This window comes from Petromyzon marinus, chromosome 54 (genome assembly GCF_048934315.1).
Source record: "Petromyzon marinus isolate PM22_M1 ecotype Great Lakes invasive population chromosome 54, UKy_Petmar_22M1.pri1.0, whole genome shotgun sequence".
NCBI lineage: Eukaryota > Metazoa > Chordata > Hyperoartia > Petromyzontiformes > Petromyzontidae > Petromyzon > Petromyzon marinus.
This window is the reverse complement of record NC_133720.1, coordinates 7,777,625-7,793,328: the sequence shown is the minus strand read 5'-3', so window position 1 is coordinate 7,793,328 and position 15,704 is coordinate 7,777,625. Positions and strand designations below refer to the sequence as shown.

General features: G+C 53.8%; 1 protein-coding gene across 1 annotated transcript in view; it reads left to right on the top strand.

Annotated features, from left to right (window-relative positions):
- The first annotated feature begins 500 nt into the window (after positions 1-500).
- Positions 501-15,704, top strand: part of NSUN2 (NOP2/Sun RNA methyltransferase 2) — a 31,289-nt gene continuing 16,085 nt past the window's right edge. Inside the window, exons 1-12 of the mRNA XM_032974736.2 lie at positions 501-752; positions 3,683-3,843; positions 4,409-4,513; positions 5,144-5,249; positions 6,714-6,785; positions 7,349-7,433; positions 8,797-9,034; positions 10,537-10,611; positions 11,342-11,472; positions 13,352-13,425; positions 14,653-14,783; positions 15,189-15,285. Of these exons, the coding sequence (XP_032830627.2) occupies positions 534-752; positions 3,683-3,843; positions 4,409-4,513; positions 5,144-5,249; positions 6,714-6,785; positions 7,349-7,433; positions 8,797-9,034; positions 10,537-10,611; positions 11,342-11,472; positions 13,352-13,425; positions 14,653-14,783; positions 15,189-15,285 (1,494 nt within the window). The 5' untranslated portion in view covers positions 501-533. The remainder of the gene's footprint in view (positions 753-3,682; positions 3,844-4,408; positions 4,514-5,143; positions 5,250-6,713; positions 6,786-7,348; positions 7,434-8,796; positions 9,035-10,536; positions 10,612-11,341; positions 11,473-13,351; positions 13,426-14,652; positions 14,784-15,188; positions 15,286-15,704) is intronic.

Genomic DNA, 15,704 nt, shown 5'->3' with positions numbered 1-15,704 from the left:
ACCCCCCACCCTCTCTACCCCCCCCACCCTCTCTACCCCCCCACCCTCTCTACCCCCCACCCTCCTCTAACCCCCCACCCTCCTCTAACCCCCCCCACCCCCCTCTGCCCCCCCCACCCTCCTCTACCCCCCCCCACCCCCCTCTGCCCCCCCCCACCCTCCTCTAACCCCCCCCACCCCCCTCTACCCCCCCACCTCTACCCCCCCCACCCTCCTCTACCCCCCCCCTCCTCTACCCCCCCCCCACGCAACGCGCGCCGGCCAATCGGGGCCTTTCCCGCTAAAGTCACGCGCGCGACCTCGGACCAATGGGTATGCGTCTCCAGCCGGACAAGGGGCGGAGCCTTTGGCGGGGTGGGGGGGTGTAGGGGTGTGGGAGAGGGGGTGGTGTGGGGGGGGGCGAGGCGGAAGGGGTGGGGGGGAGAGGCGGAAGGGGTGGGGGGGGAGAGGCGGAAGGGGGTGGGGGGGGAGAGGCGGAAGGGGTGTGGGGGGGGAGAGGCGGAAGGGGTGTGGGGGGGGAGGCGGAGGGGGAAATGCAAACGCCGCTGCGCCTCTGGGAGCGCGTGGTAGCACGAGGAGGAGCAGGAGGAGGAGGCGGCGGCTTTTGGGCGAGACTTGAATTCGCCTCCAGTCTCCAGCTCGCGTCGCCCGCTCGCCTCCAGTGCCGCTCCGTCGCCATGACCCGCAGGAAGAGACCCGGGATGAAGAAGCCCGCGGCGGAGAGGCGAGATGGAGGAGACGGAGGCGAAAGAGTTGAGTGGTCGATGATTATTTTTTTATTATTTTAAATACAGTTACAGTATAGCATGCGTGTGGGGTGACGTCATTTAGAACGTGGTGGGTGGGGGGTGTTTGGGCCGCCATCTTGGTTAGGGGTGGACGGGGGGGGGACACGTGGCCGTGTTAACGAATGGGGGCCGGGGAGGTCCTGGGTGACGTCACGTAGCGCGGTCCCCACAGTGACCCGAGGCGCCGAGTCTCCCCACGTAAGATGGCGGAAAAAAAAGTATCAAAATGTTCTCAACTCGGCAGCGTGGCGAGCAAGCAACGTGCTGCGTGGTTGCCTTCACAAGTTGCTCACGACAGGGTCTCGTTGAGCCACAAGTTGCTCAGGCCTGGGTCTCGTTGAGCCACAAGTTGCCTGGGTCTCGTTGAGCCACAAGTTGCTCAGGCCAGGGTCTCGTTGAGCCGCAAGTTGCCTGGGTCTCGTTGAGCCACAAGTTGCTCAGGCCAGGGTCTCGTTGAGCCACAAGTTGCCTGGGTCTCGTTGAGCCGCAAGTTGCTCACGACAGGGTCTAGGCCCACTCGTTATTTAGCGAGTCTCACATTCGTGGGGTCGTCCCGTGGGGAGACTGACCCCCCACCCGGCCATAGGAATGTGGAATTTCCACCGATAGCTCTGCAGGGCTGTAAGCAGGAGATGAGCAGCGATACACTCAATGCTCATTTGACTGATGATTATAATTCCGCTTATTTACTCAGGGAAAGCCTCATTGAGTCTCAAGATTATTTTTCAGCAGGCTCCTGCCAAGTTTTCACAGTAGGGGGAGGAGATGATTGCTCTGTATGTTTCCCAAACATAAGTAATTTATGGATGTAATTTTTCTACTTTGGCCAATTTCGGAGGTGCGGGGCAGGACAGCAAACTAAACGCAAACGCGTGCCGCTGTATGTTGATTAACTGCGACTTAACTCCACCAACAAATTCTCAAGAGTAACAATCGACATGACTACATTCACCCCCCTCTGGTCTTTGATCCTGTTCGGGTCACAGCGATGACATGACCTTTAACCCCCCTCTATTTAAGATGGGAACGGGAAGATGTCTGCACAATTCAGACTCCTCGACCTGATGACGCTGGTTCACAATCGCCAGCGAAACGTCACGATGCTCAAATTGTAAATGTGGGTTTATCTTCTTTGGTTCTTTCGGTAAAGTCACGTAGAATGAGAATAAAATAACAATAAAATTCTCACGACGTTTCGGCCACAACGCAAGCGGCCGTCTTCAGGTGAAAGGAACAGACCTGTCGGGACGACAGAGCTTCAATGAACGACGTTAAGATTCGTTGCGACTTTTAAGCTGGTTGTGGGCTTACTCTCCAACACACCGGTTGTGCTGCGGTAGTAGCTAATTTACACGTTTTAATCTAGGTTTGAAGCTTTCGTGACTGCAGGAATTACTATACTCATTGGTTCATTCGGTAAAGTCACGTATGTAGAAAATACTTTTTGTTTACGTGACAAACCTTACTAATCGGCCGTGTCGGGTGGTGTGGCGGGTTTAACGACAACTATATTTCCCCCCCCCAAAAAAACCACGTGAATTATAAGGCGCCAGGAAGACGCCTCCGATGCAGGGCAGAAGCGGCAGAGGGACTGTGATATGGGAGGATGCTGTGGGACGAGACATGAGGACCGTGCGTTTGACCAGAGAAGGAGGCAGAGAACGGAAGCTGGTGGAGAAAGGAAAACCCCGACTAAACGACCCCATGCAATAAATAGTGGGACCTTATATATATTCTTGGTTCTTTCGGTAAAGTCACGTTGAAGGGAAACAATAAAATAATAAAATATATATAACAATATATTTTATTTTGTTGTTTCCCTTCAACGTGACTTTACCGAAAGTCACGTTGAAGGGAAACAATAAAATAATAAAATATAGATAAAACAATATATTTTATTGTTTCCCTTCAACGTGACTTTACCGAAAGAACCAAGAATATGAATCACTGCAGTTGCGAAAGCTTTAAATCTAAATTTAGTGGGACCTTATTTTAATTTTGGGCTCAGAAGGGTGAATCGGTGGCGGGGGAGTGCTTAGCATCACATGAAAAAAAGCAACCTTTTTTATTTTACTATTGGAGGACCACTGTGCAAATATGCCTCTTTTTTTCAGACGCGACCTGGCCACAAATGACCGCTCGGCGAAGTGGCTTATTATCGTGTGGAAATGTATAGCGGTCGCCAAATACTCCAGACCCATGTGACTAAATGTGGAGGGGAAAAACGTAGGAGCCGGAGAAAAATGCACTTGACCACGGGGAGAGAGTTTGATTCCCATCCACGGATCCCAGCGCGACTTGGTTGGACGGTGGAAGGGGGGTGGGGGCGGGTGTAGGTTTGCTGACTTTGTGCGCGCTATGGGACTTTGTTTCGGCAATATCACAATCGGAGCATGTGTGTTTGCATGTTTTGCCACAGGTATGTGCGGCCAATGCAGATCTGATGCCTTGCAATAGGTGTCTATTTAGTGTTTGAACATCTTAACACCTGTTTCATTGCCAGAACGGTTAAAACCTATTCTTATTTTTTTCATAGTTGTGGTACTGGCAAAAAAGTCCCATAGATATATAACTGCTCAACCCCGAGTGATTCTTACTTTGATACTTGCACTAGTCTTTGGCATTGATCACTGCTCTAACACTGGCTAGACACGGCAATAAAGAAGGTTTAGGCCAATCCATTTGAAAGAAAATGCATATATTGTCAGAGCATGTTTGCATGTTTTGCCGCAAGTTTGTGTAGTTAATGCAAACTTCATGCTTTGCAATAGGTGTAATATATATTGGGTTTTGGACATCTTAACGCCTCTTTTAGTGCCAGAAAGGGGGTAAAGCCTATTCTTTATTTTTTCATGACTTTGTGTGCGTGCGTCTGCCTTCCGTCGACCCGGCAGGGTGGCTGGGGAGCCGGTTACGCGGAGATCGTGAAGGAGAACAAGCAGTTTGAGGCGTACTACCAGGAGCAGGCCATCGTGCCCAAGGACGAGTGGGGCGCCTTCATGGAGGCCCTTAGAGAGCCGCTGCCCGCCACGTTCCGCATCACGGGATACAAGAGGTAGGGGCAGCGTCGATTCGGCTCCCGTCGCGATTCGGCTAATCGTTGCGAGCTCTACCGCGACCCGTTTGCTCGCAAGACTCCTCGATGTGTTGCCAGGGCGCCGCCGTGGCGCGAAGTTAACTACCTCGCCTGGTATCCAGGAGGTTGGTGGGTTTGACCCTGACACACCTGCTGTATATCTGGGGTTTGAGTGTTCTCCCTGTGGTCATGTGGATTTGTCTTCCAGTCCTCCGGTTTTCCCTGCTTCGTTTAGAATCAACGTTGCGTTTCGAGTATTTTGCTGCTATACATTTTCCACGTGACAGTCCGCTTTGTTGAGCAATCACTTGTGGCCAGGACGCTCCTGAAAAAGAGCTGTATAGCTCAGTGGGCCATTGCCTTGTGTAATAAATATAGTTTCTGGGGTCATACTGCGCAGTGTTTCGGAATGGCGTCGGGATGTTTTGCCCCGCATGCCGGCTGGGAGCTTCTTTGAGGATTCGAAGAGGCTTGATTCGATTTTCCTGAAGATGCTGGCGGCGCGTGGAGTGAAAGGTACTCATTTCGGCGTGGTGAATTGCAGCCACGCCGATGAGCTTCTCCGCTGCCTCAAGAGCAAGTTCTTCAGCGAGCTGGTGGGGCTGGAGGTCGACGGGCAGCCCGTGGAGGCTCCACAGCAGCTCGAATGGTACGCTCGGCCATCATTCACCTCCCTTCCCTCTGTCCGTCCGTCCGTCTGTTCACCTGTTGGTTTGTCTGTTAATTTGTCCACCCGTTCATCCGTCGACATGTCCGTCCGTTGTTTCGTCTGTGAATCCTGCCAGCTGTCGGTCAGTCCTTTCGTTTGTCCGTTGGTCTTTTGTTCCGTTCGTTCATCCCGTAGCCTATCATTCCATCCCTCTCGTCCGCGTATCAATCCCATTAGTTCGTCCGTCAAGTCTTATCTGTCCGTCCAGACGTTGTTTGTGGGTGATTTGTTTACCTTTTCTTGTACTCTGCACTCCTACCATGTTGTTGTACTGTTTGTTGCTGCAACGTTCTTGCCTGCCCCTACCGAACATCTGCGAAAAAGAGCTTTGATAGCCCATCGGATTCCTCCAGTCTAAATAAATACTCTTGATTCTGACAATCATCATTTTCGTCGTGCGCGTGACCCCGCCGGCTCGTTCCTTGCGCGCGACGTCAGCGGCCAAAAACCTGGCGCCTCGTGGGCTGGCTCTGCCAAGGGGGGGGGGTGCCCCCTTTGGCGCAGCTCGGTTGCGCGGTGGTAAAAAAAACTCAAAATTATCACGATTCCGCCCCCCTCCTCCTCCTCCAGGTACCCCAACGAGTTTGGCTGGCAGGTGAATCTGAGCCGGAAGAGCATCCGCAAATGCCACCTGCTGGAGGCGTTCCACCAGTTCCTCATCACGGAGACGGAGTCGGTGAGTCGCGTTGCGGACCCGAGGCCCCGGTGGTTCGCTCAGACCCCAGGGAGAGCGGTGGGGGGGTGGGGGGGTGGGGTGGTCGGCGACCGAAAATAACAAGAATGATCCATTTTTGTTTGAATTCGGAAAATATCTATATATGAAAAAGAAAGAATTTCAGGAGCCGCAATGCAACGTGGTGAATACGGAGACGGACGGTGGTCCTTGATGACTGACTTCACGAAGAAAGTCCTTTAAAGGGTCCCGTGCAGCCTTCGGAGCCGCAGGTGGCCGACCCCTGGCTTCGATAAAAAAAAAATATCGGTGATGTCCGTTGGTGTGAATGTGGAACTTCTTTCGCACTCTACGGAGCCAACTGCGCTAATTGGGAGGTATGGGTGTGGGGGACGGGGAAAGACAACAAACTAAACAACAAAAAGCAGTTGTACAGAAATGAGTTTGTCAGTCTAGATGATGATGTAAAAGTGAAAAGCTCCGGTGTCTTCCTGATATCGGAAGGAAGAGCGTTCCAGGCGGCCGCAGAAGCGCACCTGAAAGCGCCGCTATGCGGTGGCCGTCTGCCTGGTGGTGTTGGTGGCGAAGCGAGCGGCCTGCAATCCGATTGGCACGGTTGGCTACGTACGGCGCGAAATAAATTAAAACGTTCGCGAATACAGTTCAAATCCTCGTCGTGGGTTGACTCGGCTCATCATCCATCCAGGGTCGATAAAATGAGTACCACTTTGTGGGGAGGTGAATTGTGGTTCTCAAATGGAGAGACTCCCCCCCCCCCCTCTCCGTTATCATAGGAATGTGGAATTTCCACCACTGGCTCTGCAGGAGGTGACCACCACCGCCTCAATGCTCATTGGAGCAGGAAAACAAAATCGAATTATTTTGGCTAAATTTCGATTTAAAGCTTTCGTGACTGCAAGGATTCACCTTCTTTGGTTCTTTCGGTAAAGTCACGTAGAATGAGAATAAAATAACACATTAAAATTCTCACGACGTACAGACCTGTCGGGACGACAGAGCTCTGTCGTCCCGACAGGTCTGTGCCTTTCACCTGAAGACGGCCGCTTGCGTTGTGGCCGAAACGTCGTGAGAATTTTTTTGTGTTATTTTATTATTTTATTTTGGCTAAGTTTGCACGACGTGTTCGCCACCTTTAACTCCAAACAAACTATCGCCGCTGTACAAAGCACGGACTTGGCCGGAGCCGAGAACCTGCTGCAGTCATATCTGGGCTGGAGTAACCAGGTCCTACCTCACTGCTGCTGCACCGGATATAATTCTGAGTGAATTGGAAGTCAGAATGGTAGCAATCATCGCCCCCCCCTACCCCCCCCCCCACTCCTGTGAATAATTGGCAGAAACCACCTGAGAGAGGCATGAGACTCCCAATTGAGGCCTTCCTGGCCAATCAATCGTAGTCGTGTTGATGATAATAACAGTGTTGCTTCTTGCCTTTAACCGTAACAGGGAAATATCAGCCGCCAAGAAGCGGTGAGCATGATTCCTCCGCTCCTGCTCAAGGTGGAGCCGCACCACAAGGTAACGTGAGATGGACGGAAGCCTCATCCATAGTAAAGGTTTTATTTTGCATTAGATGCTGTAAATATCTAACCCAAAAATACCTCTTTATAATATTGGTCACGAAAGCTTACGTATCATACGGGAAGCCTCATTGTTCATTCGTCATCGTCGTCATCTCTAGTATGTTGTTGCTGATGCTGTTGCTGTTGGTACAATGATGATTGAATACTTTTCAGCCCCCCAGCTACGACCGGGCCTATCCCAACCCCTCCTTATCAATCCATCTTGTTCTGTTGTCATCAAAACTACACCGGCACTCGCACAAATGATAGCTCAACGAAGTGGCTTATCACGTGGACATTTATAGCAGCCATATACTCTAAATGCACCTTTCTAGATTTGGAGGGAAAAACCTGGATCGAACCCACGACTTATCATGCTGTGTACAATTTGATAATTGCTGTCAAGCCTGTACTGCGTCTGCCATTGCGTCTGCTGCTGCTGCTGCTATTGCTTCCGTTGTCACTGCTGTCACTGCTGCGCCTGCTGTTGTCGACGATGACCGTGAAGCTGATCCCCAGGTGCTGGACATGTGTGCAGCGCCGGGCTCGAAGACGGCGCAACTGATCGAGATGCTGCACTCTGACATGAGCACGCCTCTCCCCGGTATGACGCACGCACACACACAAAGACAAAGATCCCCCCTCCCGTGTAGCCTTAGCAGACTGTAGGGGCAAGTGCTGTTAGCGAGTAGCACCACCTGTGAAGGCCGGCACGGGCACACGAGGGGGTGGGTGGCCAGCAACACGCCCGGCCGCCTTTGTCTCCCCAGAATCGACCCATACGCGCACACACGCACGCGCACAAAAAGACAGGGTAGATGCGTTACGACGACCCCATCGTAAGTCGAAGATGGCCTAGCCTACCCAGGAGTCTTAAAGAATGGTGATAATTTAGCAAAACAGAGCAATTTACAGTACCGTACTGTATAAACGATATACTGTATATATTTATTAATTACAATACTGTATTGCACAGTAAAATTTTAAGTAAAAAAACGAGGTAAATTCTTAGCCTACCTATATGAACTGCAATTTCATATAAAGTTTTTTTTCAGGAAACAATCCTATCTGCTATAAAAAAAAACTTTTAACATGCATTGAACGTAAGCAACGTATCGTGGTAACCCTGAAATGAAATCGCTAAAGCTACGTATCATACGTGCATTGAACGTATCGTAACGTATCATATTCTACTGTTACTCGCCAAGATTCTGTCCGTCGTCTGCATACTTGAACGATGTTAGGTTGTTGATGGCTACATTAACTTCGTTGTCGGAAGAGGAGGATGGCGATGATCAAGTTACAGTATCGTACCTCGTACGCTGCTGTGTTTGCCTGCTGCGCGAAATTAAAAATATCGTACAATTTTGTCGTATCGCTGTCGCCATCATAAGATCGAAATATCGTAAGTCGGGGACTACCTGTACGGGGCATCTTTGTCTTTGATCTCAATTGAGTAATTTGCAGGTAACTTTGCAGCATTGGGTTACATTCGGCACCTCCGCTTAGCACGGTTGGCTAAGTACCGTGCGAAATAAGTTCTACATGCATAACGTCGATTGTTATCTAGCTATGGGAGAAAAACGGAGAACTCGGAATAAGCACCAAGCGGAGCAAGGGGGAGAACCACGAACTCAACACGGGAAGGTGCCCGAGTCGGGAATGGAACCCCAGGTCCCTCTCGCTGTAACGCCGGGAATGGAATTGGCGTCACGCTCAGAGCGCCGTGTGCTAACCGCTGCTCCACCCGACAAGAACATTTGCGGGACACGAGGTGGGTTCTTCCCTACGTCGGAGACTACCCCTGGTCAAGGGGGACCTGGAGTAGTCTCTCTTGCAAATGAAGACTCATCCTGATCTCTCCCGAGTTCGCTCCCGGTTCCACAAATAAACAAGTAAACTTGACGTCCCTTCCATCCGTGTCTCTCTCTCTCTCTCTCTCTGTCTCTGTCTCTGTCTTCTGGCAGACGGCTTCATCATCGCTAACGACTCGGACAACAAGCGCTGCTACCTGCTCGTGCACCAGTCGAAACGCCTGCACAGCCCCTGCGTCATTGTGTGCAACCACGACGCCGGCAGCCTGCCGCTGCTGCAGATGACGCCGGCAACGTCGGCGGCGGCCGGGGAGGCCGCGGCGACCGCCACCGCCGCCACGACGCGCCGGTTCCTCCGCTTCGACCGCATCCTCGCCGACGTGCCGTGCAGGTGTGCCGTGCGTCGAGCGCCAACGCGAAGCGTTCGTACCGTCGGTCGGTCGCTTGTGAAAGCTACGAAACCGCAATTTTGCAGGTGGTTTTTCACAATTGGTAGTGTGGTTTTGGGACCAATGCCAGTTCGTCCGTGTATGGTGTGTGTTTAAGGTGAAGCCCACTCAGCTATAGGGTTATTTTTCAGAAGCGACTTGTTCTATACAAACGAGAGCCCAACGAGAAGTGACTTATAATGTGGACATTGAAACTTGATCCAGATACTCAACATGCACGTTGATTCTAAATGTGGAGGGAAAAAAACCGGAGGACCCGGATAAAAATCCACGCGGCCACAGGGAGAACACGCAAACTCCAAATAATATATACATGGGTCGGGGTCGGGATCAGGGGCGGAGCCACAGGGGGGGAAAGTCGGTAATCGGGATACCCGGATATCCGGCTGCTGCAAAATGCTGCAGGCTGCCACCTTGTGCTGCCCTGCAGGCTGCCCCCTTGTGCTGCTGCCCTGCAGGCTGCCACCTTGTGCTGCCCTGCAGGCTGCCACCTTGTGCTGTCCTGCAGGCTGCCACCTTGTGCTGCCCTGCAGGCTGCCACCTTGTGTGCTGCCCTGCAGGCTGCCACCTTGTGCTGCCCTGCAGGCTGCTTGAGCGGCAGCCTTTCGAACTTATTAGCCACATCAGTCGCTCCGACCTATTAATAAACTCCGCGTTCAAATCCAATAAAATTTGTTTCATACATTTGTGGCGCCCATTGTAAAACATAAACTGGATATCTCAGAATATTGAAGTCAACCCCCCCAAAGTCAAAATCCTGACTCCGCCCCTGGTCGGGATCGAACTCGCGACCTCCTGGATACCAGGCGAGGTAGTTAACATCTCACCACCGTGGCAGCCCAGTCCCATCAGTCCATCCGTCTGTCCATCTGGATATCGTCTGCCATGTGCCTTGTCAGTCATCGGTGTGTTGTTCTATCTGTCGATCCATCGCCACTTCGTCCGTGTGTCACATCGGTCGATCTGCCTGAACAGGGAGACCACGCGCACACACAGACGTACGTACGTCATTTGCGCACACATCCGTCATTCCTTCCGTCAGTTCATCCGTCTTTCCATTCAGTCAATCTTTCCATTCCGTCTGTCCATTCAACGATCCATTCTCTGTTGTTCTGTCCATATCTCCATCAATCATCTCTCTCTCTCGGTCCATCCAACCAACCATCTCTCCGTCTCTATGTCTATCCAACCAAGCATCCATCCATCCATCGTTGCAAATCCAGATCCCACTCGCCACTGATGCTAGCCATGGCCAGGAGTCAAACTCGGGTTGCCAGATTCACGACCCGGTGCATGAATCACTGGGCCAGCTCCTCTCCTATGTCACCTAATCCATCATTATTATTAGCTCTGGTTTGGGGAAGGGGGTAGTGAACAGGAGGTCGGCAAATCTAAAACCATCCCCTGGACTTGAGATGCCATCGTTTGTTGTTGTTGTTTTTAGCGGCGATGGAACACTTCGCAAAAACATCGACGTGTGGAAGAAGTGGACGCCAGGGAACGGCCTCAACATGCACGGGTGGGTGGCACCACGCCCACGAGCGTGGTGACGGTCGCACTGTCGCAGGGGTGGGTGGCACCGCGGGCGTGGCGGCGGTGGCACGGTCACGTGGGTGGGTGGGTGGCACCGCGGGCGTGGTGACGGTCGCACTGTTGCAGGGGTGGGTGGCACCGCGGGCGTGGCGGCGGTGGCACGGTCACGTGGGTGGGTGGGTGGCACCGCCAGCGTGGCGGCGGTGGCACGGTCACGTGGGTGGGTGGGTGGCACCGCCAGCGTGGCGGCGGTGGCACGGTCACGTGGGTGGGTGGGTGGCACCGCGGGCGTGGCGACGGTCACGTGGGGGACGGCCCGTTGCCCATTTTAGAGCACGTGCGGCAGAGGCGGGGTTGCTTGGCCCCGAGATTTGCGTTGGTTTTCTGCTCCTGCGTTGCGTTGGTGCCGCCGAGCCGATTGCCGCCGCGGCTGCCCTCGACTTGTCCCACCCTCTACGTATGGTGACGTTGTCCACCGTGAACACCGCTGATGGTCTCGCCCACCATGAACACCGTTGATGTCTCACCCACCTATTAGTTCACGTCGCCCACCCCTCGACTCCGCTCGGTCCTTCGCGTCTCCCTCACGTGACCGCACGTGACAACGTCTCCCTCACGTCTCCCACACGTGACCACGTCTCCCACACGTCTCCCACACGTGACCACGTCTCCCTCACGTCTCCCACACGTGACCGCGTCTCTCCGTCGCTCCGCAGGCTCCAGCGGAGGATCTCGGTGCGCGGCGCCGAGCTGCTGGCAGTGGGCGGCCGCATGGTCTACTCCACGTGCTCCCTGAACCCCGTGGAGAACGAGGCCGTCGTCGCCTCGCTGCTCCACAGCAGCCAAGGTGCGTCGCTGTCGCCCCCTGCCCACCGTCGTTCCTGCCCCCCCTGCCCACCGTCGTTCCTGCCCGCTTGTCCCTCCTGCCCGTCGCCCCCCCCGCCCCCTGTCGTCGTCGGCTTCCGTGGCGCCGATGGGAAAGCTTTCCGGGGACAAACGCTGCGCGTTGGCGAGCGCGAGCGGAATGTTCCGGTGGTGCGTCCTCTCGGGCGCCTTACCTCTCCCCTTCGCTGCCACTCCGCGGTTGGTCGCGACCACGGCCGGCGCCTGTCGCCGTCGTACCCCAAGGGACGTGTCCTGCCCAAGCTCGCTTTGAACTGTAAAAACTAGAAACGATTTTCTTTTTTATTTCACCAGGTGAGGCCCACGAAGCCGTACAGCTCTTTTTTTGTAAGCGACCTGGCCGCAAAGCGGCCTTATCATCGCGTGGAAATTTAGATCAGCCAAATACTCTGAACGCACATCGATTCTAAATGTGCAGGGGAAAAACTGGAGGACACGGAGAAAAATCCACGCGACCACGGGGAGAGAGAGAGACACGCAAACTCCAAATATACAGCAGCAGGCATCGTCAGGGTCGGGATCGAACCCACGATCTCCTGTAGACCAGGCGAGGTAGTTAACATCTCGTAGCCACCGTGATGATGATGATGAGAGAGAGAGCGCGACACGCAAACCTCAAACATAGAGCAAGCGTCAGGGCCGGGATTGATCCCACGACCTCCTGTGCACCAGGCGAGGTAGTTAACATCTCCTCGCCACCGTGATGAGGCTGATGATGATGAGAGAGAGAGACACGCAAACCTCAAACATAGAGCAAGCGTCAGGGTCGGGATTGATCCCACGACCTCCTGTGCACCAGGCGAGGTAGTTAACATCTCATAGCCACCGTGATGATGATGATGATGAGAGAGAGAGAGCGCGACACGCAAACCTCAAACATAGAGCAAGCGTCAGGGCCGGGATTGATCCCACGACCTCCTGTGCAACTGGCGAGGTAGTTAACATCTCCTAGCCACCGTGATGATGATGATGAGAGAGAGAGCGCGACACGCAAACCTCAAACTTAGAGCAAGCGTCAGGGCCGGGATTGATCCCACGACCTCCTGTGCACCAGGCGAGGTAGTTAACATCTCCTCGCCACCGTGATGAGGCTGATGATGATGAGAGAGAGAGACACGCAAACCTCAAACATAGAGCAAGCGTCAGGGTCGGGATTGATCCCACGACCTCCTGTGCACCAGGCGAGGTAGTTAACATCTCCTAGCCACCGTGATGATGATGATGATGATGAGAGAGAGAGAGCGCGACACGCAATCCTCAAACATAGAACAAGCGTCAGGGTCATGATTGATCCCACGACCTCCTGTGCACCAGGCGAGGTAGTTAACATCTCATAGCCACCGTGATGATGATGATGATGAGAGAGAGAGACACGCAAACCTCAAACATAGAGCAAGCGTCAGGGTCGGGATTGATCCCACGACCTCCTGTGCACCAGGCGAGGTAGTTAACATCTCCTAGCCACCGCGATGTTAACAGACAAACCGAAAGTCTGACAGATGGACGAACAAACGGACGGAGTGATGGACAGAGTGGAGGTGAATGATGGTTGAGCGTGTACCGTCGTTCTCCGCTGCGTACGTTCCTCTCAGCTTTATAAGCGCGCACCTCACAACGTTTATTTGCGCACTTTTCCCGCTTTTGTTCCTTTTGCTTTATCAATGTCTGCCGATGATCCGTATTATCGTTGTAAAATGCACTGATGAAAATGAAAAAAAAATCAACCATTACATTGAAATATCGGTGCGCTGCATTTCAGTTCTCTCGTTGATCTCCACGTGACCCCTGACCCATTCCCCCCCCCACCCATCCTCCTCGTGCAGGAGCCCTGGAATTGGTGGACGTGTCGGAAGAACTCACTCAGCTCAAGCGCATGCCGGGACTCACGGCCTGGAAGGTTTGACTCTTTTAAAAAAAAAAAATGTTCCCCGCCTCGATCCTTCCAAAAAATCCGTACGTGTTTTTAGTGTTTCTTTGATAGCTTCCAATTTCTCACTTTGCCCGTTTGTCCCATTGGCTAAACGGGCGCCACCCACGGCCGATGCGAGCCGCGGACAGGAATCAAACTCTCGGGTTTGCCGAGCCGCCCGGTTTTCACGATGATTGGTTGCTGCCGCGTCACGTCATGGGACGGTGGCGTCCATTCGGATCTCCTCGGCGAGCAGCTCGACAACCCCCGTCGCGTTGGAGAACGGCCCGTGGAAGTGGACATCAGAGAGCCACCTCTGAGATCCCTTCTTCAAGTGACCTCTGGGCCGCACAATAGCGCGGGGGGTGGTGGGGGGGGTGCCAGAATTTATTTATTCAGCCTGCCACAGAGTAACGTTTGTCACTGGACTGTCAAAATACTACTTTGAATTCAGAGTGGTGTCCGATGTTCGACTCGGCGAGATCTTAGCCACTTTGCATGGGGTATACAGCAAATCGTGGGTTCCATCCCGACCCTGATGCCTGTATTGTTGGTGTTTGTGTGCCTGTCTCCCCGTGGTTGCGGGGATTTTTCTCCGGGTCCCTCCGGTTTTTCCTCTCCACATTTAGAATCGACGTGCTTTCGAGAATACAGTAAAACCTTGGATTGCGGGCATAAATCGTTCCGGAAACGTGTTTGTAATCCAAAGCACTCGTATATCAAAGCACTCGTATATCAGTTGTGATCACGTGACACTCGGCAGTACAAAGCGTATGCGTACACTGCTCGTATTGCAAGACCCTCGCTCGTTTATCTAATTAATATTTATTTAAAAAATGTGCTCGTCTTGCAAAACACTCGCAGGCCAAGTTACCCGCAATCCAAGGTTTTACTATATTTGGCTACCGCTATACATGTCCACGTGGTGATGATGATGACAAGCCACTTCGTTGAGCTATCATTTTGTGGCCAGGTCGCTTCTGAAAAAGTGCTACACAGCTCAGTGCGCCATACCTGGTAAAATAAAATAAAAAAAATAAATTCAATTCGTCAATGAGTACCCTGGTACTGCCCACACCCACCCTCTCGTGCGTCCGTTCCAGCCTCTATAAGTGCTCGCTGACAACCCAACGGTGTGTGTGTGTGTGTAGACTACGACACGGGGGACCTTTGTGTAGTTATTATTGTTTTGTGTGCGTGCGTGACCATGTTCAGGTCATGACGAAGGACGGGTCGTGGTTCGAGAACCTGGAGTCGGTTCCGCCTGAGCGTCGCGCCCAGCTGCGCCAGACTATGTTCCCCCCGCCCGACCCGGCGGTTCTCCAGAGTCTCAACCTCCACCGCTGGTACGTACGTCCGTCCGTGCGTGCGTTGAACTTCTTACGCACCGCACGGGGCCAACCGTGCTCATCGGAGGTGCGGATGAAGGGCAACAAAGGTGCCCACCTCTCGTACGCGACCTCCTCCTTCATCCTTATAAACTCATTATTTGATCGGCCGGCCGACTGGCCGGCCGGTGGTGGGGCACGTGGCTGCTGTGATGCAGCCTCCGCCGAGGCAGCGGCGGAGGCGAGGGGTTGATGGATCGCCGCGCGCCAATGTCGTGAAACTCCCTCCCCGTGGGCGGTTCGCGGGGATTAAACGATTGACGACGACGGTGGTGACGGCGGTGATGACGACGGCGGTGATGATGACGACGACGCTGACGGTGATGGCGACGACTCTCCTCCCTGCCGTGTGTCTGGGGGCAGCGTCCGGATTCTGCCGCACCACCAGAACACCGGCGGGTTTTTCGTGGCCGTGCTGGAGAAGAAGCGAGAGATGCCCTGGAACAAGCGGCAGCGGAACGTGGGTGCCCACCCTACCCCACCCACCCTACCCCACCCACCCACCCTACCCCACCCACCCACCCTACCCCACCCACCCACCCTACCCCACCCACCCACCCTACCCCACCCACCCACCCTACCCCACCCACCCTACACCACCCCCCCACCCTACCCCACCCACCCGACGAGTGTCGGCCGGCCTCGTGAAGTCTCGTCCGCTTAAACAGAATCGCCTCCACTTGACGACGACCTTGATACGCGACGTTGATTGTTGATTGTTGGTGGTGGTGGTTGTGGTGTAAGTCGACTCGGCCTCACGGGGTGCGGCGGATTAGTGCGCTGCGCTACGAACCCAGCTGTCATCCCAGTTTTGTGTAAACGTCGCCACTAGGGAGACAAAAAGACGGCCGAGGATGGGTGCTGGCCACCCACCCCTTC